Source organism: Pelophylax lessonae (assembly GCF_965119305.1).
Source record: "Pelophylax lessonae genome assembly, chromosome: 5".
Lineage (NCBI taxonomy): Eukaryota > Metazoa > Chordata > Amphibia > Anura > Ranidae > Pelophylax > Pelophylax lessonae.
The window spans coordinates 329815640-329840394 of NC_138772.1; the positions used below are offsets into that span (position 1 = coordinate 329815640).

The 24755-nt window shown below is 43.5% G+C and overlaps 1 protein-coding gene across 3 annotated transcripts in view; it reads right to left on the minus strand.

Annotated features, from left to right (window-relative positions):
* Positions 1–6047: 6047 nt before the first annotated feature.
* SLC35B3 (solute carrier family 35 member B3) overlaps positions 6048–24755 on the minus strand; it is a gene marked incomplete at its 5' end in the record, with an annotated part of 91057 nt that continues 72349 nt past the window's right edge. For all 3 annotated transcript variants that reach the window (XM_082259604.1, XM_082259606.1, XM_082259605.1), the window contains 3 exons: positions 6048–6774; positions 11720–11789; positions 13673–13784. In XM_082259604.1, the coding sequence (XP_082115730.1) occupies positions 6624–6774; positions 11720–11789; positions 13673–13784 (333 nt within the window). In that variant the 3' untranslated portion in view covers positions 6048–6623. The remainder of the gene's footprint in view (positions 6775–11719; positions 11790–13672; positions 13785–24755) is intronic.

Genomic DNA, 24755 nt, shown 5'->3' on the forward strand with positions numbered 1-24755 from the left:
CTTTATTCAACCTTGAAACAGGAGGGTCCAGCACTGGTGGACTAGTCCACTTGTTTTAAAAGTGACTCCTCAAAAGGGTAACGTACAACAAAACATTTGGGGACCACAAAAGGGTAATTTTGGTTGTTCCCATTCCTTACAGCAAAACCTGTCAAAATAAGGCATATAAGGAAACACCTTTGGAGTGTGAAGTGACTTATGCATACCAACATGTCCATGGCTACATCAGCCGCATCTTCCAATTTATAAAGTCTCGCAGTGATAAGTGCTTTTGCATTTGCGGCTGTGACCATGGAGGAATCCTCCTCACTATCGGATGGATTTGGGGGTGTGACATTAGGCCCTCCCTGGACAGGCCATGTCCACAGCGGCATGAGGCTCAGAATCAGATGAGACAGACTGAGCAGGGAAAGGCGGGGGACGCTTCTTCCTGGGCCTTTGCCCATGCGCCGCTTCCACCCAGGACACTAAGGACTGTAGGACCACCGTCAGTGCAACCATGGGGAGCTGGGGTTCCGAGGGACCTGCCAACTCCATGAGGGGGTCAGTGGGGGAGATGTGATCCTGAGGCTCCATAAGGAAAGGAAGACCTTGCATCACAAAAACAATCTTTTGGCACCACTAAAGGATCCCCCCCAAGGCTCACGTTACCTATCAGCAGAGAGAGCGATAACAAAGACCCCCAAGGACTCTGATCGGAGGAGCCACGAGAATTTGGACCCAGCATCACCATGGACACCATCCCTGTCCATATGTCCCAGGCACAGAAAGAGGAAACCGAGGAGGAAGAGGAGAAGCTTCGGCATCCCCACGAGGCTTTGGTTGTCTCTCGGACTAAGGGAAAATGGCCCCGTGACATCATCGGGCTACACAAACATGGCCGCCAACAGGAGATCAGCCAGACTAAGGATCTTCCCTGTACCCTCTGCAAGGGGACCCTTGAAGGTAGGACACGTTAGAGGAGACTCGGCTGCACACTCTGCACTGGGACTCCCCTGCACTATACCCACTCTGCAAATAATGGGGCGTGCACCTAGGGGTCAACTACACTGGGATCCTTCCAGACTACCAGGACAGGACACACTATCCATGGACCCTTACAGAGTGGAGATAGCGGGGGACAAACCAGGGGTCTCCGCTGCATTCTCTGCCCTGGGACCCCCACCAGACTCCAGGTCCAGATGGAGGGGAAGTCCAGCTCACTGAGAGATTTTTTTTAATGATGGGAGGAGTGAAGAGGCTACCCGCTTCCACCCCAAAAAAAAAAACACCAAAAAGGGGAGAGGGGGGACTGTACTTACCCTTCCATGGTGTGGTTAATGCTCCAGACAGAATCCTCGCCACCAAAGTAGGGGAACCGCTGTGACTCAGACCCAAGCCCGATCGTATGCAACCATGCAAGAAGTTTAACTCACAACCTCTGTTTGTGATGCCGACCTACCGCCCAGCTACTGACTACACGCGCTCGCTGACTGGGCTGGTAAAGAACCACTGGATCTAGATTATCCAGCCCGTCGCCCAGCCTGGCAGTTGATTGTAGATCTCCCGAGAGAAAAAAAAAAGGAAGGAGGAAAAAAAAAAAATTGCTAGGACTAGAGATCCCAGCCAGGAGCCTAGGTCCTTACTCCTGACTAGACAGATTAAAACGGATTACCTAGAGCAGAGAGGGGGGTTATATACCAATATGCGAACAGCCCATGGGCATAGCCAGGGGTTTATTTGTTCTGCCTAGTCCTACTCCTGGAGGAGGCAATATAACCCAGTAGTTATGATTTATGGAGTCCTTCAATGAACGAAAGAGAAATGTACATTTCTTTTATTTTTTATTGGGAGCCTGCAGAAAGTGGGTGCAATGCAGGGCTCTTGCAGAATGTGTGTAAGCAGTTTGGCCATACATCGTACAGCCGAGCAGTTACACACTAACAGGAAGCATTAACGAACTACAACAGTGCTGTGGTAGTCCATTGAGAACTACAAGCTGACGACCACAAGTTTACTATTCACAGAACTCTGTGAATGAATGACAGGGCTGGGCCCGCCCCACATGGCTACGTTCTTTGCAGTGCGAGACAGAGGGCGGGGGTAGAAGATCCCCCACCACCTGTGACAACGGGGATACAGGGGTGTGGGAGCCAGTGGATTTGTAACATTTTACACCAGAATATGGCTGTAACATGTAACAAAAAGGTGAACGTATCCTTGAATGCATAAAGGTAAAAAAAAAAAAAACCTTTAGGCTTTAGAACCACTTTGAATTTTCAAAGGCCAGAAGTCCATAGGCAGTAGAGGCTCTTACATTTGCCAGCTAAATGTGACTTAAATGTGTCAGATGTGTGCAGGGATTAACCTCAACTTTGGCAGTAGAGTGTAGGAATTAAACCATATCGAAATCCAAAAAACAAACAGCAATGTAATATATTGTATTTGTGGTTGAAAATGTGGTGGCGGCATTCTTTTTTTTTTTTTTTTCCAGGCTGTTTTTTATTTTTACCTGGTGGTTTTGCCAATAGGTCTGTTATTTTTAATTTTTTAACAGTCTAAGCTGTCCAGTAAAAGCATCAGTTAAAGTGTTGAACTGAACCATTTAACACAGACAGGGGTGCTTACAATGGTCTGCTTTTATACATTTATGTAAAATCTTTATCCACAAAAAGAAAAAAAAAAAAAAAAGGTTGCTATAATTGTTCGAAAAGGGTTATGTTTATTTGTTAGTCAAGTCCACCCAAAACTACCCTCTCCATAGGTTGACAATGATACTGCTTCGTTGCTCCTCCTCAGCTAGAGTGTTACCGGTTAGATCTCCAGGTTATTATTTTTAAACAGGATTTATATAGCACCAACAGTTTGTGCAGCATGTGAAAATAGAAGGTAAGACAAAACAGGTGCAATACAATTCAAGACAAGGTGGTTAGAAGGGTCCTGCTCGCGAGAGCTTACAATCTAGCTAGGTCTAAAAAAAATAACAAATGCAGTCACCAACTTAAATGCTTGGTAAGCTGTAATACAATTAATGTTTTCTTGTGGGTTTAGGTACACTTTAACTGGAGTTAGCCTGGGCAGAAGTTGAAACTGAAGGTAAAGCCTAGTCCTAGGATCCAAGGGGGTTCCTGGGTGGCACATAGATTTTAAAGCCAACAATACTTGCAGGCTCAACAACATGCATATGTTCCTTTAGGACTATTACTTCTTTAAAAATATTTTTGGCTAGGCCCATTAGGAGGGTCTCCTCTTTCTTGCTATACAATAGACACAATTATTATGAGTAACATTACATTTTTAAAGAGCACACTGGAATGAAACCAGGGCACATAAAATGAAACCTCTGATCGGAAGCACAAGAATAACACATTTTCTTTACAATATGGTTAATACATTCATTATAAAATTCCCATTGGCTTTTTTTCAGTCCCAGGTGCTGTGATCAGGGCTAATAAAATGGAACAAAACGCTTTTATACAGAACACAGAAAGGAACCAATGAAAAAACAGCTTTCACTGTTCTTAGAACACACCGAAACAAACCATGGTGTGAACAGCCTAAAGTATTCGGGCTCCTGTATACAGACATCCTAAAGCCTAATTGAACCATCAGATGAAAGCAAGTAAATATATTCTAGACATAATAAAACAAAAAGGTGAATAAATCTTATATTTAATTTTCTTTTGAAAGCAGCCAGATTCTTATAACTCCTGTAGCCTGCCAGCATGCTGCAGAAAAGGAACCTCAAGCCCCGTACACACGCACCGATTGTCGCCCAAACGATTGGCCGTCTTTTGTCCGGTGCTGTCCTGTAGGTTGAAAAGTGCTAAAGACTGCACACGAATTTTGTCGGATAACAGCCGACTGCAGAAGTGATGTCATGTGATGGTTAACTTTCCGTGTGTTTTTTCTTCTCTGAGCATGCCCAGTCTTGCTCATCTGCTGTTTGTCAGCTGAATTCCGTACTGACTGAGGAACAATCGGCCGTTCTGGTGTTGGCCAAAAAAATTTTTAAAGTCTGCACACCAGATTCTGTTTGGCCGAAAAGTCGCAGTCGGTTGTCGGAAGCATCATACTAACAAGCCGAGAATCGGCCGATCGGAAGTTGGCCGAATATTTACGGCTGACAATCGCTACGTGTGTACGGGCCTTCACTCTCTATTTTGCTGTTCAGAAAGACCTTTACACTTTGGGAGGAAACAGAGGTCTCTCTGCAGAGGTCCAACATGCCCCCTGCTAAGTCAGAGCTAGAGCTCTTAAAACAAGCAATGCTCAGCTAATTGGAGAACTCACCCCATGGTGAGTCAGAGCTAGAGTTCTCCAATTAGCAGGGTACACAAGTGTTGCTAATTTGTGGAGCCCCCAATCAGACTCAGCAGGAGGTGTGCCAGACCTTTGCAAAGAGAGTAAGCCTGGGTTCACATTTCTGCGGTGCGGCACATCGCGATGTAATTCGCACACCCTGCGGTTCGAATGAACCCCGTGCAATTTCAATACAGTGTGGGAAGTGAACAGGATTGGCTGCGTTTCCTGCACCTCATATGTGAACCGAGCCTAAAGGTCCTTCTGTATAGCATGTTGGAAGGGGTCTGGAACACCTTTTTCTTCTGTACCTTGAATGTATTTAGCAGATTACCACTAAAAGTTCACTTGAGTTTAAAGGCTCCGTTTACATCTAGGCATTTTTAGGCGATTTTCTGCTCTAAGTCTCAGCTCTAAAAACGCCCAACAAGACCAATCCAATTCAATTCAATTGCCCCTGTTCACATCTGAGTGTTCTGTCGCCTTAAGCAAAATGTCTGTTGCTCAAAAAGAAAGTACATGAGCTTCTTTTTTAGCAGATTACAGGCATTTTACTGCTTTTCTTTAGTCACTTGTCAACTCAAAATGCCTGCAGAAAAACGCTGCAAAAATGCCAGTAAAAAATGCCCCAAAAAATGCCTGTAAAAATAGCAATGTCTAGATGTGAATGAAGCCTAAAGGAATGCGGTTTGTATTCTTTACAAAGACCAGTTTGATTGCATCTTACCACATGATAATCTATTATTTGCTATGGACAACACAGCCAAATATTCCCCCCTTCAGTAGCCCAAATAAGTTTCATAAGTTAAAGTGAACTTTGAGGCTATTAATATGGGAGCTGCTACTGAGCAATTTTTAAACATACAATATATGGTACTCTGACCCAAAATAAGTATATGGCATAGGCACTAAGGCTGGTTTCACCCTTATGGGACATGGATGCTGGTTTCCCTGCATCCATTTTGCATGACAGGAGAATGTGACCGGCTGTCAATGGAGCAGGTTCACACAGCTCCAGGGCGGCCGGGGTCCGCATTTGGAAAGGGTGCTGTGCGTCTTTGGCTCCAAATTGGGTGTGAATTCAAGCATAAAAATTCAGACCCGATTCGCAAACCATTTGTGAACAGGGAAGCACCAGACCCCCTGCTGTGAGCTGAACCCGACCTCAGACATAGTAAATACCTGACCTAAAACCTATGTAGTGATAACTCAAAGTCTGCATGTTTAAAAGTCAGCTATTCCATATCCCATATTTCTGTTGTCACAGATGTTCTAAAAAAATAAAAATTAAAAAAATAAAAAAAAGTATAGATTCCCAAAGATTCATCAAAAAAAAACAAAAAAAAAAAACAACAGTATACGAAAAATATTTTAAAGGAACAGGTATTTAAATTTCAGCAATCTCCAAGTACTCAATTTAAATAAAGCGGACACATTATCATCAAGTAGTTTTAGTCAAAAACTGAACATTAGTGTGCAGCCACACAGTGGCACTCAAGACATTTCTTAGTGTCCAGAATTATTCAATAGGCGACTGATAAATAGCAGTGTGATCAATTCATGTTTAACAGGATGAGTGTTTACATTTCATATATTACATTATAAACAAATCTGCTGTGGAATTGCACGTTTAGAAAAACGTAGAGTGGCAAGATTATTATACACATGATTACATGAGAAAGGAAACTGCACATTCTAAAGATGGCAAGAAAGGGCAAAAAAAAAAAAATCACATTCTGTATAACAAATTAAGTTCTGTATACAAGTTTTGCACATATTACAATCATGTTTCAGTAAGGCGTATACTTTTATTTCTGTATTGGAAATCTAGTGCAGGAACAAGATGTAAAACCAACTTTGCACACTGCAACTGAAAGGGCAGGTCCTCAGTCTCCATCCTTCTTCATGAATGGAAAAAAAATGGTCCTTCATAGCTACAACTTACATCAGTAAGTATGATTTGCATTTGAATGATACTGACAATTCTTGATCAAACACTGAAAACCGTCTGTTATGATAGGGGAGAAAAAAAATATATCAGTCACAATACTAGTCCCGTAAAATGTCATGGTCCACTAGTGTGTACACCTCTAACAGAGAGATTGCGTAAGTCTTCCGGTACCTTACTTCATATGAGGAGCCCACAACACCTGGCCCTCTGGAAAATGCCTTCAGCAAGTGGAGTGATAGAAGAAAATAAACATCACCCTGGACCTAAACCTCTGTAGTAACAGCGGGCAATATGCCATCACCTTCTCCTTAGTAGAACCGATTCCCTTTGGAAATATAGAATCATTTAATGATTACTGAAGTTAAAATAAAAAGTCTAAAAATGTATAATATTATACAGTCTGTGAAAACGTCCGTGATTTTCCTTCAGAACCCATTTTCTTCAGAAAACTGTAAAGATGGGGCAGCTTAAACTTGTCCATATTTTTACTGTAGACATTTAAGAAAATTCCAAGTAGAACTAACAGTCCAGACCATACATACCTGAAAAAAGATAAAAAACACAGAGCTTTAGCTACACGTTAATTATGCCTTCATCTGAAATAAAGATACTCATATTTGCTTGTTCTTGTCTAAGATTCTGACACTTCCCAGGGCAACAAATACTACACGCTCTTTAAAAACTGATCAGCAGAGAGGAGAAGCATCGGTACATACACAAGCCAAGTGTTTGTATTTTGAGAATACATTGATAGGACAGTATTCCTGCCTCTGGATAAAAGAACAAACGTCTTCTAAATGACAACAGAACTAAGCGGCGCCAGCTTAGTATAGCATAAAATGTATTGGGTATAGATAACAAGAGACTCACTTATAGTAAGGGGTCTGTCAGCATAGTGGTTTGGTAAAAGTTCTTCTGCTGCCGTCCTATAGGGACTGTGACGAATAATGGAGGCGATCTTGTAGAGATGCTGATGGTAGTCAGCGTCTTCAACCAGGCCGGCGGAGGTAGTGTAGACTGTGGACGCCACGTCCGGGTAAGAGGTCAGCAGGATATGCGCACTAAAACCTTAAGCCTTAAGGTTTTTCACCTTAATGTATTCTATGCATTAAGGTAAAAAACCATCTGTGTTGCAGCTCTCCACCACCCCCCCCTGCCCCCCAATTTTTTTACCTGAGCCCGATATTCGATCGAGCGATGTGCACAAGTGTAGCTACGTCGCTTATCATTGAGCAGATTGTTAGCAGAGGGAGCTGCTGTCAATCAAATGCTGTGAAATAGGAGCAGGGCGGGGTGACCGACACCGAGTCCCAGTGTCGGTGTCAATGGACGCAGAAGCAGGGCTCAGGAGCGAGCATGCACAGGTTCCCCCAAGGAAAGCTTCTCTCGGGGTGGGGGGGGGGGGGCACCTGCCAAAGAGGAGGGGCTTTAATCGCCAACTTGGGAACCCAGATGAAGAAGATTGGCGCTGCTCTGTGCAAGAGTACTGCACATAGCAGGTAACATGTTTGTTATTTTAATTAAAAGAAACCAAAAAACCAAAACACACTTAAAATCACCTAAAGCATTTTGGTATATTTGTTCGATAAGTGGTTGGTCACATTATTCAGAGCTATCCTGTGTGCACACTTCCCATTATGGTTATATCAGGATGTCTAATTAGCCCTTCTAGTTCTTATCTTAAGACTGCAGATTTATTACTCGTACACATGATGAGAATAATCGGATGAATGAATGTCTGTTTTTTTTTTTTTTTTCCTTTTGGATGCTAGATTCGAAAATGAAGAGGTTACTAAAGTTACGAAAATTCTCTACAACAGAATACAACTTCAGGAGTAATGTATTGTATTGTAATGTAATCTGTTGTTTCCGAGCATGCGTGGTCTTGGGCTTTCCGTTTTTTTTTTTTTGGGATGAATACTGTACTGATTATATGAAAATTATACAATCTGGTATCAAATTAAAAAAAAAAAAAAAAAAAAAAAAAATTTGTGTTTATTCCCTTTGGAAAATTTTGCACAAACGGTCGTGATCGGCTCTCAAAAGCTGTGTACGAACGATCAGATTATCGTACGATCACTTTTTCTCCCTACTTGCAGGGAAATGCACATGCGATGCGCTGCATATGTTTTTGTTGCCCTGACATACACCTTAAAGGATAAGTTCCCCTAGTATAAACATATAGCATGTTACAGATGCACTAGCCTCTGCACCCCCCCCCCCCCACTTGCTGTCACATTCTAAAAAAAAAAAAAAAAAACACGCTCCACCCGCCCGGCCGTGTCATTCATTCACGCGGTTCTGTGAAAGTGAAAAAACTACAAGTACCGACAACCTTTGTGGCTGGCAGCTTGTAGTGTTAAATGAACTACAAGGGTGCAGTTGAGTGCTCTAGTAGTTCATTGAGTCTTCCTGCTAGCCCATATTGTAGATACAGGCAGACAGCAACGCATACAGTCTGCAGGACCGTGGCACTACACCCACGATCTGCTGACCATAGGTGCAATGCTTTACAGGCTTCTAACAAAAAAAAAAGTAAATAAATGCATATTTTTTTTTTACCAGAAGTTAAGATGATACAACTGTGTCCTATGGTTATGTGCTAAATAGTGTTTATTATGTGAATGAAAATAATAAATTCCAGTTCCATGTGAATGTTAGATCTGCTACTATGGTCAAGGGTTAGATAACCTTAATAGTTGAATAAAGAAAGACCAAGTGCTGCCCTTACCATAAATTGGCATCTCCTATCTCCGGTTTCCTCCAGTACTATGGTTAATTTACAGGTGCAGTGTGTCATGAAAAATTATAAAGAGATCCCCATGGCATGAACAATTATTTTACTTTATTAAAAATGAGTGTATAAAAGTGATTACACTGACATTTGCAGTTAAACAACAAGCATGGATACAAAGATCGGTTTCATCGCCTCAGAGTATGTTCCAAATACCATAAGTACATCACTGTCTTTACCCGCTTGAGGCGTTTCGCCCCTCCCACTGGGCGTCTTCAAAAGACGCCCCAGTGGGGGGGGGGGGGGGCTTGCGGGCAAACGCATCAAGCGTGGAAAGGCAGGGACTTTTTCCGGAATTTGGAATACAGGCGGCGAACCAATCTTTGTATCCATGCTCGTTTTTTAGCTGCAAATGTGAGTGTAATCACTTTTAAACTCTCATTTTTAATAAAGTGAAATAATTGTTCATGTCATGGGGATCTCTTTATAATTTTTCATGACACACTGCACCTGTAATTGACCATACTACTGGAAGAAACAGGAGATAGGAGATACCATTCACCACATCAGGATAATCCTATTAAGATACCTTTTTGACTCTAAGGGTCGGTAAATGGGGAGCACGGAGGAGTGAAATTGTACTTGAAGAGATTCATCTGCATGAGCACTTTGTTCTGCACTATTGGACTGTTATTTATTAAGACTGATTGCATAAGCACTTTATTAGCACTGTACATATTTTACCTACAAAATTTGTGCATTTATTATTTTTTTGTAAAGGTGAACTTATCCTTTAAAATGTGGAATCATTTGTTTTCTTTTCCATACTCCTAGATCAGGGCTCGACAACTCCTGGTGCCAAAAGGTCATAAGTGTTTTCGGTTCTACCCAGGGATCAGGCTGTGCTGGGCAAAGCATGTAAATCCTTTACTGGCACAGACTTGTATCATAAGCTTGTGAGTATGAGGTAAAGCTACCATTTACAACTCAGACTTGCAACTCAATGATTTGGCTTTATTTGCATACATTATTTAGAATAATCTTAAGGCCTTATGTACACTGCAACTTGTAAACGGCCGTTTTTGAGCAGTTGGGCATTTTTTTCAGAAGCCCCTGAACCCACCTCAATGTTATCTTATCTGTCCATGTACACTGGGTCATTTACAGTCATTTAGAGGCAGTTGAGTTCAGTGTTGTTTTTTGGAAAGCAATTATTTGCATTCAGGATGTTCAGAACGTGTGTTTACCTGCGTTTCAAATGCAAAAACGCGACCGAATGCGATCACCCGCGTTTAGCGCTTGCGGTTTTCCATTTTAAAGGGGAATGATTTCTTGACCTCTAGAAACGGTTCTGAGCGTAAACGCCCGCTAAACGCGGCTGCAAACGCAACACAACGGACGTTTTAAACGTCCTTTAAATTCCAGCGTTCAAGGGACTTTTTAAAACGTCATGTGTACATGTAGCCTAAAAAGATACCTGTACTAAAATAAATGTGCTGGTTGGCATTTCTGATATCCTTGTGGAAATACTAAATTGCATGTTTGTCTCTGATATTTATCTCTTTAGGGTGCCAAATAAGCACCCTTAACTCTTTAATTGCATACTTAAGCTTGAGCCATTAGCCAAGAACAAAAAACTATTGGTTCAGAATAGCAGACAGACTGGATTTTTAGAGGAAGGTACCAGCAATGGCAGCCAGTATATTTACATTATTACAGGTTTGCTTTTGCCACATCTCAGTGCTGGCCACTGACAGGGATGGGGAGTGTGACCCAAATGCTTGTGACTAGAAACCTTCCACATTATTGGTCTATGAGTGCATTTAATTAATGAACCCTGAATAAAATATAAGTGTGCCTTGTGCCACTGTGTCTTTATTTAGACTGTAAGCTCACAAAATATGAAATGCATGATCATCGGTGTCAGGAAGGCATTTCTGAAAGTCACGGAGATCATAAATTTGCTTAGCTTTTTGAAGACTGGACAAGAACACAAGAACAGATAAAGAATGGACAAGAACACAACGCATTTCAATGGTCTATGTTGGGGCTGCCTTTTCTGGGTAAGTGTGATCAGGGATTTTTTTTTTTTTTACTATTATTGCTTATAACCATGATAATCACTGGTGTAAGCATTAGTTTTAGCTGTCATAAAAGGCTTTCATTCATGACAAATTAATTACAATTATTATCTTTGATTGGCTACAGCTAATCACATGGTACAGAGTGATGTGATTGGCCCAGGTACCAAATCATAGCTGTGGGCCAATCACAGCATCACTAGAGTAAGCACAGCAGTTATGAAAGTCATTCATAACAGTTTTGTTTACATTGTGATCAAGTGATCGCATAGGGGTAACAGTATTCCGCTGTGTCCGGTGGACAAAGTGGTCACAGGGGTGGCGCACTGCACGCCCATGTGCCAGGCTAGGTACATGTATGTCACTATGCCTAGCTGTGCCACCCACTCGCAGTAAAAGTACTGTGGGCAGGATTAAAAGTGGTTATTTAGCAGTACATATTCCAATTCAGAGGCTGCGACTGACCAGATTTATGCTGCGCTGTATTTTTTGGATTGCAGCATTTCCTATTAAGGGCCGTTTAAACCATAGGCAAAGCAGGTCAAATGCAGCCTTTTCTTGTCAAATGCTGCATTTTGCATTCAAATGTAGCTTCATACGTTTAAAAAAGGTAAATGCAGCATTTTACCTAAAAAAAAAAAAAAAAAACATAAAAGAAAACACGTTACTTACTGCAAGGTAAAGGGTTTTGCAAAGAATAGAAAGGACAACACGATCGTCATTGCCTTTCTCCCAGTTGTTACTGTGGAATTGAACAGAACATGTATTAAAGCAGAAATTGAATAAATTATAAAATTGGTATATGAAAAGGTAGGTTTTAAAATCAATCTGATTTTACTAACATTTCAACATTTCTCTTCATAATCCAACATTTTAGTATTCTTGGCTTCAGTGTGTTATGTTTACCAATTATGCAAGAATAATAAAACAATGCATGTATTGCTAATCAACTGAGACAATGAGGTCAAGTACAAAAATAAAAGCATTATTTTTATTTGCTTGAGTTATATGATCATTTTTACTTCTTCACAAGGAGACATTTTTGTTCTCAAAATTATTAATTAGTCACCATAAATAACACTTTCATGCCGATTCAATCTTTATCTTCATGAATTGACCACTTTCAGAAAAAAATGATCATGTGATAAAACAAACACCATTAATCCCCTTAGGGATCATTCATACCTGAAGCCATCTCTACCATTCCTTTCAAAAGCAATCTGCAGTGGATCACTTTTCACAGGATGATAGAGCAGCAGCTGCCAGGCATTCAGGAGGCTTGCATAGTGTAAAATCCTTAAGGGCATTTTATTAAAATAACGAATAAAAGCCGTGCAAAAACCGGCATCTACAAGGACTCCAAATCCCACAATACAATGGGATAAAACATAGAATGTGGTGATGTCATGACCTCCGGTTCCGCCCTATGTACGTTCCGTCAAAAATTACGTCATCAGGAGACTGGAAGCTCACAGGAACCGGAGTTTGTGATGTCACCTTTTTCTAAGTTTTGCCCCATTGTTTTGTGGAATTTGGTGTCTTTGTAGATGACAGTTTTTGCACAGCTTTTATTGTTTATTATTTTAATAAAATTCCTTTGAGGATTTTACGCTACGTGAGCCTGGCTCTCTGTTTTTTCTTGTCTCTGCCAGAGACTGACTGGTGGAGGGCCTATGTGAGGTGACTTGGTACCACAATGGAAGGTTTTTCTTTTTGCCTGTAACCCCATTAGAGAGATTTTCTCCTCACTGCCTGTCCCTGTGGTACATGTACAAGGCACAGGGGGGTGAGGCTTTCATTGGGAACATTGCATCCCTGATTGTATTAATTCTTACATTGTCACCAAAAAGGTATGCAAATATATACCCGACTACAGTAGAAGATGGAAAGTTACAATGAAAGAAGCTAAAAATTAGCACCCTCCACTTCAGCTAGCCTTCAACCAGTTGTTTGTGGTATGTCAATCAGAATAGAACAAGTTGAGCTGCTAATGTGAGAAACTTAGTTTTCACAGACGAGAGCTCATTAGTGTATTGAACAGATGAAGCTGCAGAGATTTTCCCATTTCCCGTTTCTTGTGAAACATTTGTACAACTATATAGGTCTCCATTGCATAGGCTGCATGGTCTTAATAAAAAAAATAAAAATAAAACCCCTAATACCTCAGTTACATGTAAAGAGTTTAATTGTCTTTAGGCCTCAAGCACACTTGAGCTTGAAAACGCTGCTTTTACAGGCGTTTAACTTTTTTTGTCTCCAAACACCTCTCTATATTGATCTATATGACCATGCACACATTGAAGTTTAGAAGCAGATAGAAAAAAATAACATCCCCTGTGTGTTAAGGAAGTGAGCTTTTGAGCATAAAGAAAACGCCCAAAAGCACCTACACATTAATGGCATGTTCCCATGTTAATGCATTAGAATGGCCAGAAATCTGGCTACTAGAATGTATTAATGCCAGATGCAGGAACACGCACAAACATGTATTCATAAAACGTAACTCTTTCTTGCATTTTTGCTGTTGCTAAACTACTGTAGGAAAAAAAAAAAAACTTCAATAGAACACTGTGTGTATGAAGCCTTATGCTGTAAATATGCTAACAGTTTCTAATAAGTGGTTACCTGTCACAGCAATCAGAGCTCCAAAGATCTTAATCAATGCAAGTACAAAAGAGATTCCAAAATATCCTGTCAGCGAGAAAAGGAAGGCATATCCATACGTCTGAAATGGATACTAGAATACAACAGGTTCAGATTAGGAGATGCTGTTTGAGTACACACACACACAAACGCATATATAATATTCATACACACTACAAATTATATAAAAACTATAGTCTATAATCACTATCATTTAAAAACAAAATGCACCAAGAAGGCACACTAGCTGTGAATGTTTGGTTAATGTATAATTAACTAATTTATAAATAAACCCCTAAAATATAGAGCAGGGGTCTCCAAACCGACTTTCTAAACAAAGGGCCAGTTTATTGTCCTTCAGACTTTTGAGGGCCAGACTGTGGCCAGCGGGAGTGGAAATTTTCCTGGCATCACCAGTAAACATCACCACTGTTGGTGCCAGTGGGAGAAACGATGCCCCACTGTTGGTGCCAGTAGGAGAAACGGTGCCCCACTGTTGGTGCCAGTAGGAGAAACGGTGCCCCACTGTTGGTGCCAGTTGACAGAATAGTGTTTTTTTATATCAATAGGAGAAATAGTGCCCCAACAGCCAAATAAAGGCAAGCAAAGTGCCGCATCTGGCCCCCAGGTCACAGTTTGGAGACCACCGATATAGAGTAGAGTAAAAATGGATTTTTGTAAAATCTTACCGTAAAATCCTTTTCTCTTAAGCTCATTGACAGACGTAGTCCTCGTTGATTAATAACAACTCGGTTATACTGCCCTCTACAGGAGTAGGACTAGACAGGAAAGAAAACGTTCTGGTCACACCCTGGGGCAGTCCCAGAGGGTATATCCTCTCACTTCCTGCTACAGCAAATCAGTTATGTCACAAAGCAGTGTTTAGAGAATTTAACCAAACCCAACTCAAAAAACAGAGGGGCGGGTACTACGTCTGTCAATGAGCTTAAGAGAAAAGGATTTTACGGTAAGATTTTACAAAAATCCATTTTTCTCTGTCGCTCATTGACAGACGTAGTCCTCGTTGATTAATAACAACTCGGGACGTCCCAAAGCAGTACCACAAATGAGGGGTGGGATAACAGAAATCAAAATCCAGAAGGCCCAACCGGAGCCAACCAGAAGCATCAAGGACTCATCGAGCAAAAAGATGAGACCTAAGTGAAACACCCAACAAACCCTTGAGGTAGACCAACAGTCTCCTCAGATTGCAGCCTGCAGAACCTTGTGGCCATAAGAGGCATCTGACGATGCCATCACATCAACTTTATAAAATGTTGTAAAGGTATGAACCGACGATCAAGTCATTGCCTTGAAAACCTGGATCGCTGACGCCTGATGGCGGAAGACCCAGGAGACACTAGGCGCCCGAGTAGAGTGTGCCTTAACAGGGAACGGAGGATTCCGACCCTTAATAGAATAAGCCTGTACCACCGTCTGACTGGTCCATCTAGATATGGTCGCGGCAGACACAGGCAACCCCCTTCAAGGGCTATCCGTGATCACAAAAAGTGAGTCCGTCTTACGAAAACAAGTTCGTAGTAGTCAAGCGTTTCCTTCTGAACCCCATCCAAGGAGTGTAATGCAAACTCCCAAGGATGGCTAGTCTTAGGACACGGGGAAGGTAACACAATATTTTTATTCAGATGAAAACTCTGAAAACCACTTAGGAAGGAAGGATGGATCTGGAAGAAGAACCACCTTATCCCTATGAACCACCAGATATGGGGAACGTCAAGATAATGCGGCCAGTTCTGACACCCTGCGTGCAGAAGTAATGGCCACCAAGGCGGCCACCTTCTGGGATAATGTAAGCAAGGGAATCGCCCTAATATCTTCAAAGAGAAGTTTCTGAAGAACCGACCACACTAAATTAAGATCCCAGGCGGTAAGGGTGCGCGCACTGGCGGAGCCAGATGTCGCACCCCCTGGATGAAATTCCGCACTAAGGAATGATTAGCCAAAGGTTTCTGAAAGAAGATTGCTAACGCTGAAACCTGACCCTTGATAGTGCTCAAGGACAGTTTCTGCTCAACCCCTTGTTTCAGACAGACCAAGATTCGGGTCACCGAATAGGTATGTGGGGGAAATCCAAAAGATTCACACCACGCCATGTAAGACTTCCATGTGCTGGAAGTCGCTTTCCTTGCTTTAACTAGGAGGTAGGAATAACTGAAGCTGACACTCCCTTGTCCTTCAGTACCTGGGTCTCACTGGCCAGGCCATTAAGCATTGTAACGCAAGATGGAAGATCGGTCCCTGAGACCGCAAATCCTCCCTGAGAGGAAGTCTCCAAGAAGCGTCCGCGACTAGCCTCACCAAGTCGGCGTACCAGGCTCGCCGAGGTCAGTACGGAATTTCCAGAATAACTGGAATTCCCTCCACCTCTATCCTGCGAAGAAGTTCCCGCAGTAACTTGAGAGGATGGAAGGCATGCCGTAGCTGATACTGCTCCCACGGGGCGATCAGCGTTTCTGCTGCGTCCGCTAGAGGATCGCGGGTGCGAGCTACAAACCTCCGCACCTCCCTGTTGAGCCAAGGTGCCAACAGATCCACATCCGGGGTGCCCCAATGAAGGGACAGCTAGTGAAAAAAACCTCTGGATGAAGAGGCCATACCCCTTGATCCAGAATCTGATGGCTGAAATAATCTGCCTGCCGATTTCCCACCCCCGGAGTGAACACTGCGGGGAGATCCGGAACAAACCGTTCCGTCCAATGAAAGATGCTAGTCGTTTCGATGGCCACCAGGACACTCTAAGTGCCCCTTTCTTGACATAAGTCACGACCGTGGCATAGTGCGATTGGATCCGAATCGGGCTGCTCTAAAGCTGCTCGGTCCAGTAAGTCAGACAAATTCTGATCGCTCTCAGTTCCGATACCCTATTGGTAACCTGGATGCTATCGGAAGGAATGACTTCCCCTGGTTGAGCATCGGAGACTTCCTGGTCCGCTCGTTCAACCGCATCCGATTGTCCAGGAAATCGGAATTCCGATTTCATTAGAAAAAAATCTCCTTCAGGAGAATTCAGGTATGAGACTTGGTATACGGTACTGCCTCTAAGAAGGCCACCATCAGTCCCAGCCAATTGACGGACAGCAACATCCGAATCGTTGACTGAACCTTCTGGAGTTTCTCCGCAAGGAGAAACTTTCTTGCCCAGGATGTATCCAACATTAGGCCCAGATATTTCAGTCTCCTGGTGGGAACCAGGGATGATCTTTGGGAAAGCGAAGAAAACGCTGATGTCCTGCGATGATGGGGATATAAGGATAGGCATCCTAAATGTCTATGGACGCCAGGAACTCCCCCTGATGCAGGGAGGCTACCACTGTTCGGATGGACTCCATCTTTCCCCAAGTCCAGAATTGGACGCACCTTGCCCTCTTTCCTGAGCATTGTGAACAGGTTCGAATAGAAACTGTTCAATGTTAGAAGGGAAGAATCGTACCGGTGGAAGTGATCGAAACTCGATCCTGTATCCTGACCGTATGACCTCGCGAACCCCTTAGTCCGGGGTTCTGGCAAGCCATGGATCCGGAAACCGGTGAAGACATCCCCCCACCCCAGAGATGGGTAGGGGCGCATCAGGCTGTATTCTTCAGGCTTGGCTGAGCCGGACTTTTTGTTTAGCCGACCAGCGCCCTTTGAAAAACCCTCTGAAGGGGCTTTGGAGGGTTTCGCCTTATCGCCCGCCCTCGCGGAACGAACAACTCTTTATGAGCAGAAAGGGAAGGTCCTCGTTGGTTACGAGGTCCTCTTTATCCTAACAGTCTGTGGCAAGACAGCAGGTGGTACCGTCTATCCTTTAAAGAGGGATTCCTCAAACGGATAGCGCCTAGCCATGCGTTAGGAAATAACAGGGGTTCGTTTCAAAACGACCCCATTTGGGTAAAGGAAAATCCTTCGCCCTTTTGGTAGGCTAACAAGTACAAAAAAAGAATTTCAGTCTCAGCTACCTCTGCCGGTGTAACCTCAAGACTAAAGGTTTCCCGGACGGACACAACTAGTGCATCCACCACTCTTGTGCTATGGCGGAGGCAGAAACGTTCTCCTCACTGCTGAGGAGACATTACCTGAGACAACAGCCCCATAAGAGGGACCTGCAGCTGCATTGACCAGCTCCGAATCCGTATCTGAAGTATCAGATAAAAAATGGGGGTAGGCGGGGGTCGCTTCTTGACCCCCGTCCCTGACAGGCCACCTCCACCCGGGATACCAAAGACTCCAAAACTGCCGATAATGCATTAAAAACAAGTGAGGTACTGGAGGGTCCTGCGGCCACCTTGAGGGGATCAGGTGGGGATACCTATGCGGCAGGGTCAATGATTATACAAGACATTTGCCAGCGACAAAAAATGACAAAGTAAAAAACTTTTTTTTTTTTTTGTATCCCCCAGTCGCAACAGCGCCCCTCAGCGTTACCTGCCTTTTTGGACCCCACAGAGAGAGAGAGAGAGAGAGAGAGAGAGAGAGAGACCCCAAGGCTCATCCCTGATGCACAGAAGTTTTCATCAGCTTGCTCAGTGATGTCCTGTTACAGACAGGAAGTCTTTGGCCCTTTTTCCTGGGTAAAGGAGGCGGCTCCGCCCCTTAACACGCCTTCCGGCGCTGCCCTCTGGCTCCACGTGGTGTTTGGTCACCTCAAACATGGCCGCCCGGATGCTGGAGACACGAGGCTACGCCAATATGGCGGCCTCGTGTGCTCTGCAAGACAATGGCGGCGGCCTGTAGGATAGCGGCGGCTTAGCAGCGGCCTGCGGGATGCTGTATTCGGCCTAGCGGCCTGCGGGAGTGCATCAGCCCCCCAAACTTCACCCTGGATGGTGATCAGCCTGGCCGGCGGTACCGGACCCTGGCGGGCCGCATGCGGTCCGTGGGCCGTCGGAAGGCAGCCTGCCCTTGCTGGAGGAATGCGATCTGGACTGCAGTTATACATGCATAGACATCGCCCTGTGAACACCTCTGACAGGTAGGATACCTTATGCTACCACAGTAATATTCTAGTACTGCCACTGACTTCAGTCATCTTTACAGTTTTGAAATGACATTAGATTGTCAGCTCCTAAACCAAGCCTCCTGGTTTCTTGTTCACAAAAATCACACTCAAATAGGGGGATCTGTGACATGTTATAGGATAGAGGGGAGACCCATCCTTCCCATTTAGAGAGGGGCCCGCGTTCACCACAAACCCGTCAGGGGGAAAAGGGGGAACATACTACTCACCATACCGGACCAGGCGGGCGCCAACTCCTGACAGTACCCCTCTCCACCGGGGTGGGAGGGCTGTCGACCAATACGGACGCCGTGACTCATGGTCATTGGCGTTTAAGCGAGACGTTTAACTCGCAGGGTCAGTCCCCGTCCAGTGGGACTATGTCGCGGCCGACCCAGCGCGGAGCTATGGCCTGCACGCGCTCGTAGGCTGAACTGGGGTGACCACTGGATCTCAACATCCAGCCCGTCGCCCAGTTCCAGCTTTCTTGCTTGAAGATCTTACAGGAACTCTGGAGAAAAAAGCTGTCTAAAAAATCTTTCTAAGAAAAAAATCCTGCCAGGACCGAAGATCCTAGCAAGGCATCTAGGTCCTTACTCCTAACTAGACAGAAAAAAACTGATTTGCTGTAGCAGGAAGTGAGAGGATATACCCTCTGGGACTGCCCCTAGGGTGTGGCCAGAACGTTTTCTTTCCTGTCTAGTCCTACTCCTGTAGAGGGCAGTATAACCCGAGTTGTTATTAATCAACGAGGACTACGTCTGTCAATGAGCGACAGAGAAAATCTTTTTATAATATAGATAATAATATAATACACTTTATAAGATACAATAACATAAAATGTGTAGAAAATCAAAACAAATTGCAGCCATATTTCTGTGTCCTGGAGAGACAGCTGAAGCCCATGACCACCCAAGGTATAGAAAGACCGTATACTGGTATATGCTGTGCTTGTGTAAACTTGCGCATAAATCCCTAGTTGCACAAAAGCACCATTCTAGGATTTACTCCTTTGAGCGAGTTTATGCAAGCATGCTGTATAAATGCGTACAGCCATTCATTACTATGTGTGAATGTACGCTTTAGCTGTCAGAAATATGACCACAATTTACATTGAATGCCTGAAAAAAAGGGGTCCATGAGGCCTTTGAGTGCCTAATTCTGTACAACTGCTTTTTTTAACGGGTACAATTATAATGAACAGCTATGTGCTTTACAAAAGGGGCTCTAAAATAACTGGAGCCCCCTTTGTTTCAATGAAGAAAAAATGGTAGAAGTAAAAGCTCAGTCACATGAAATGTCATTATACTGGAATAATACTCATCTAATCTTGTAGTGTTCTCTGCAGCATTATGCAGAGAACACTCTGTAGCACACCGCAACCTGCATTGTAGGAATGAGTTGCAAAATGAAGGCATGGTGTGGAGTAAAAACAGTGCCATCCTCCTGAGGAGAGCAGTATCCACTCTGCGCTGTAATCCCAATTCTAAAAGGTCGGGAATGTTGTAAAAAAAAAAAAAAAAAAACGAAAAAAATCCCAGAATGCAATGATCTGCCAATCTCATAAACTGTACTTTATTCACAATAGAAAACAGAAAATATATAAAAATATTTTAAACTGAGAAAATGTACCATTTGAAGAATAAAAATGAGGTCATTTTGAAATTGATTGGAGCAACACATCTCAAACAAACAGGGACAGGGCAACAATAAGCTGGCCAACTACAGCTACAATTCCAAAGAAGTTGGGACAGGCCATGTTTACCATAGGGTAGCATCTCCTGTTCTTTTAACAACACTCTGTAAACGTCTGGGAACTAAGGAGACCAGTTGAGGGAGTTTTGGAAGAGAAATGTTGTCCCATTCTTGCCTGAACATATGTTGTTTTAAAACCTGGATATATATTTCAGCATCAATGGTGCCTTTCCTGATGTGCAAACTGTCCATTCCATATGCAAAAATGCACCCCATAACATCAGAGATGCAGGCTTTTAAAATGGAGTGTTCCTAACAAGTCAGATAGTCCCTCTCGTCTTTAGTCTGAAGAATGTGGTGCCCATGGTTGCCAGAAAGAATGTCACATTTTGATTCATCTGACCACAGAACAGTTTTCCCCTTTATAAAAGGGTATTTTAAATCAGCTTTGGCCAAAAGAAGGTGGCAGCATTTTTGGATCATGTTCAGATATAGCTTCTTCTTTGCATGACAGCTATAACTTGTATTTCTGGATGGCACGGCGAACTATGTTCATTGATAGTGATTTTTGAAAGTATCCCTGAGCCCATGGAGTGAGGTCCATCACAGAATCATACCCATTTTTAATGCAGTGCAGTCTGAGGGCCCAAAGATCTCCAATACTGCATTTTGGCCTTTTCCCTTGCACAGGAGATTTCTCCAGATTCTCTGAATCTTTTGATACTATGTACTGAGGATGATGATGAGGACATATTGAAAGTGCATTTACGTTGAGGAACATTTTTCTGAAATTGTTCAACAATGTTGTAGATTCACCTTTTCACAGATTGGTGAACATCTGCCCATCTTTACTTCTGAGACACTGCCTCTCCAAGATGCCCTTTTTATATCAGGTTACTGACATGTTGCCAGTTAACCAAATTAGTTGCACAATGTTCTTTCAGCTCTTCCTGGTTAGTTTAACTTACTTTGCCAGCTTTTTGTTGCTTTGTTCCAACTTTTTTGAGACATGCTGCAGCCTTTATTTTCAACATGATCATCTTTTTTTTTTTTTTTTCATATTGGGAAAAATATATACAGGGCATTGCGAAAGTATTCGGCCCCCTTGAACTTTTAGACCTTTTGCCACATTTCAGGCTTCAAACAAAGATATAAAAAACTGTAATGTTTTGTGAAGAATCAACAACAAGTGGCACACAATCATGAAGTGGAACGAAATTTATTGGATATTTCAAACTTTAACAAATAAAAAACTGAAAAATTGGGCTTGCAAAATTATTCAGCCCCTTTACTTTCAGTGCAGCAAACTCTCTCCAGAAGTTCAGTGAGGATCTCTGAATGATCCAATGTTGACCTAAATGACTAATGAGAATAAATAGAATCCACCTGTGCGTAATCAAGACTCCGTATAAATGCACCTGCACTGTGATAGTCTCAGAGGTCCGTTTAAAGCGCAGAGAGCATCATGAAGAACAAGGAACACACCAGGCAGGTCCGAGATGCTGTTGGAGAAGTTTAAAGCCGGATTTGGATACAAAAAGATTTCCCAAGCTTTAAACATCCCAAGGAGCACTGTGCAAGCGATAATATTGAAATGGGAGTATCAGACCACTGCAAATCTACGAAGACCTGGCCGTCCCTCTAAACTTTCAGCTCATACAAAGGAGAAGACTGATCAGAGATGCAGCCAAGAGGCCCATGATCACTCTGGATGAACTGCAGAGAACACAGCTCGTCACCCTGAACACACCACCCCCACTGTCAAACATGGTGGTGGCAGCATTATGGTTTGGGCCTGCTTTTCTTCAGCAGGGACAGGGAAGATGGTTAAAATTGATGGGAAGATGGATGGAGCCAAATACAGGACCGTTCTGGAAGAAAACCTGATGGAGTCTGCAAAAGACCTGAGTCTGGGACGGAGATTTGTCTTCCAACAAGACAATGATCTAAAACATTAAGCAAAATCTACAATGAAATGGTTCACAAATAATTATATCCAGGTGTTAGAATGGCCAAGTCAAAGTCCAGACCTGAATCCAATCGAGAATCTGTGGAAAGAACTGAAAACTGCTGTTCATAAACGCTCTCCATCCAACCTCACTGAGCTCGAGCTGTTTTGCAAGGAGGAATGGGCAAAAATTTCAGTCTCTCGATGTGCAAAACTGATAGAGACATACCCCAAGCGACTTACAGCTGTAATCGCAGCAAAAGGTGGCGCTACAAAGTATTAACTTAAGGGGGCTGAACAATTTTACACGCCCAATTTTTGCTGAAGAAAAGCAGGCCAAAACCATGTTTGACAGTGGGGATGGTGTGTTCAGGGTGATGAGCTGTGTTGCTTTTACGCCAAACATATCGTTTTGCATTGCTGCCAAAAAGTTTGATTTTGGTTTAATCTGACCAGAGCACCTTCTTCCACATGTTTGGTGTGTCTCCCAGGTGACTTGTGGCAAAATTTAAACAGCACCTTTTATGGATATCTTTAAGAAATGGCTTTCTTCTTGCCACTCTTCCATAAAGGCCAGATTTGTGCAGTATACGACTGATTGTTGTCCTATGGACAGAGTCTCCCACCTCAGCTGTAGATCTCTGCAGTTCATCCAGAGTGATCATGGGCCTCTTGGCTGCATCTCTGATCAGTCTTCTCCTTGTATGAGCTGAAAGTTTAGAGGGACGGCCAGGTCTTCGTAGATTTGCAGTGGTCTGATACTCCTTCCATTTCAATATTATCGCTTGCACAGTGCTCCTTGGGATGTTTAAAGCTTGGGAAATTTTTTTGTGTCCAAATCCAGCTTTAACCACCTCCCACTCGGGCCATTGTAGATATACGGCCGGGTGGGAGTCTCGTCCTTCTGAATGGACGTTCCGGAACGTCCTTCAGAAGGAGAGAGATCGCGCCGCCGCGATCTCGATGTGCCTGTGTTCCTCGGACACAGAGCAACATCATTCGGCAGGAGGGCCCTGTGATTGGCCCTCCTGATCACATGACAGCTGTGTCCAATCACAGCCGTCATGTAATGTAAATAGAGCCGTTGTAACGGCTTCGATCTCTTCTCCTCCTGACCGATCCTGTCAGTGAGGAGAAGAGGGATGATCGGTGCTGCTGCGGGGGTGATCAGTGAGTATTTCTTATTACTCACTGATCACAGGGGGGGGGTCTGTGCTGGTAATCAGAACATTGATTACCAGTGCAGCCCTGGGGGGGGAGGGGTGCCACTAAGCCACCAGGGATGCCCACCCATGACCACCAGGGATGCCCACCATGGCCACCAGGGATGGCAAGCAGGGCTCAGAGAGCCCCCCAGTGCCCTCCCTATCAGTGTTGCCCACCAATGCCATCTATCAGTGCTGCCCACCAGTGCCGTTATTGCCATCTATCAGTGCCGCCCACCAGTGCCCATTATTGCCCACCAGTGCTGCCTATCAGTGCCCATCAGTGCCGATCAGTGCCACCCATCAGTGCCGATCATTGCCGCCCAACAGTGGCATCTATCAGTGCCCATCAGTGCCGCCTATCAGTGCCCATCAGCGCTGCCTATCAGTGCCCATCAGCGCTGCCTATCAGTGCCCATCAGCGCTGCCTATCAGTGCCATCTATCAGTGCCACATATCAGTGCCCATCAGTGCTGCATATCAGTGCCCATCAGTGCTGCATATCAGTGCCACCCCATCAGTGTCTCCTCATCAGTGCCTGTCAGTGCGGCATCATCAGTGCTCATCAGTGCAGGAAAAAACATATCCATTTACAAAATTTTATAACCTAAACAAAAAAACTTTTTTTTTTTTTTTTTCAAACTTTTCAGTCTTTTTTTATTTGTGCACCAAAAAAGAAAAAACCTGACGGTGATCAAATACCACCAAAAGAAAGCTCTATTTGTGGGGAAAAAATGATACAAATTTGGTTTAGGTACAGCGTTGCATGACCGCGCAATTGTCATTCAAATTGCAACAGCGCTAAAAGCTGAAAATTGGTCTGGGAAGGAAGGGGGTTTAAGTGCCCAGTATTGAGGTGGTTGAACTTCTCCACAACAGTATCCCGGACCTGCCTGGTGTGTTCCTTGCTCTTCATGATGCTCTCTGTGCTTTAAACGGACCTCTGAGAAAATCACAGTGCAGGTGCATTTATACGGAGACTTGATTACACACAGGTGGATTCTATTTATCATCATTAGTCATTTAGGTCAACATTGGATCATTCAGAGATCCTCACTGAACTTCTGGAGAGAGTTTGCTGCACTGAAAGTAAAGGGGCTGAATAATTTTGCACGCCCATTTTTTCAGTTTTTTATTTGTTAAAGTTTGAAACCTCCAATAAATTTCGTACCACTTCATGATTGTGTCCCACTTGTTGATTCTTCACAAAAAATTAGTTTT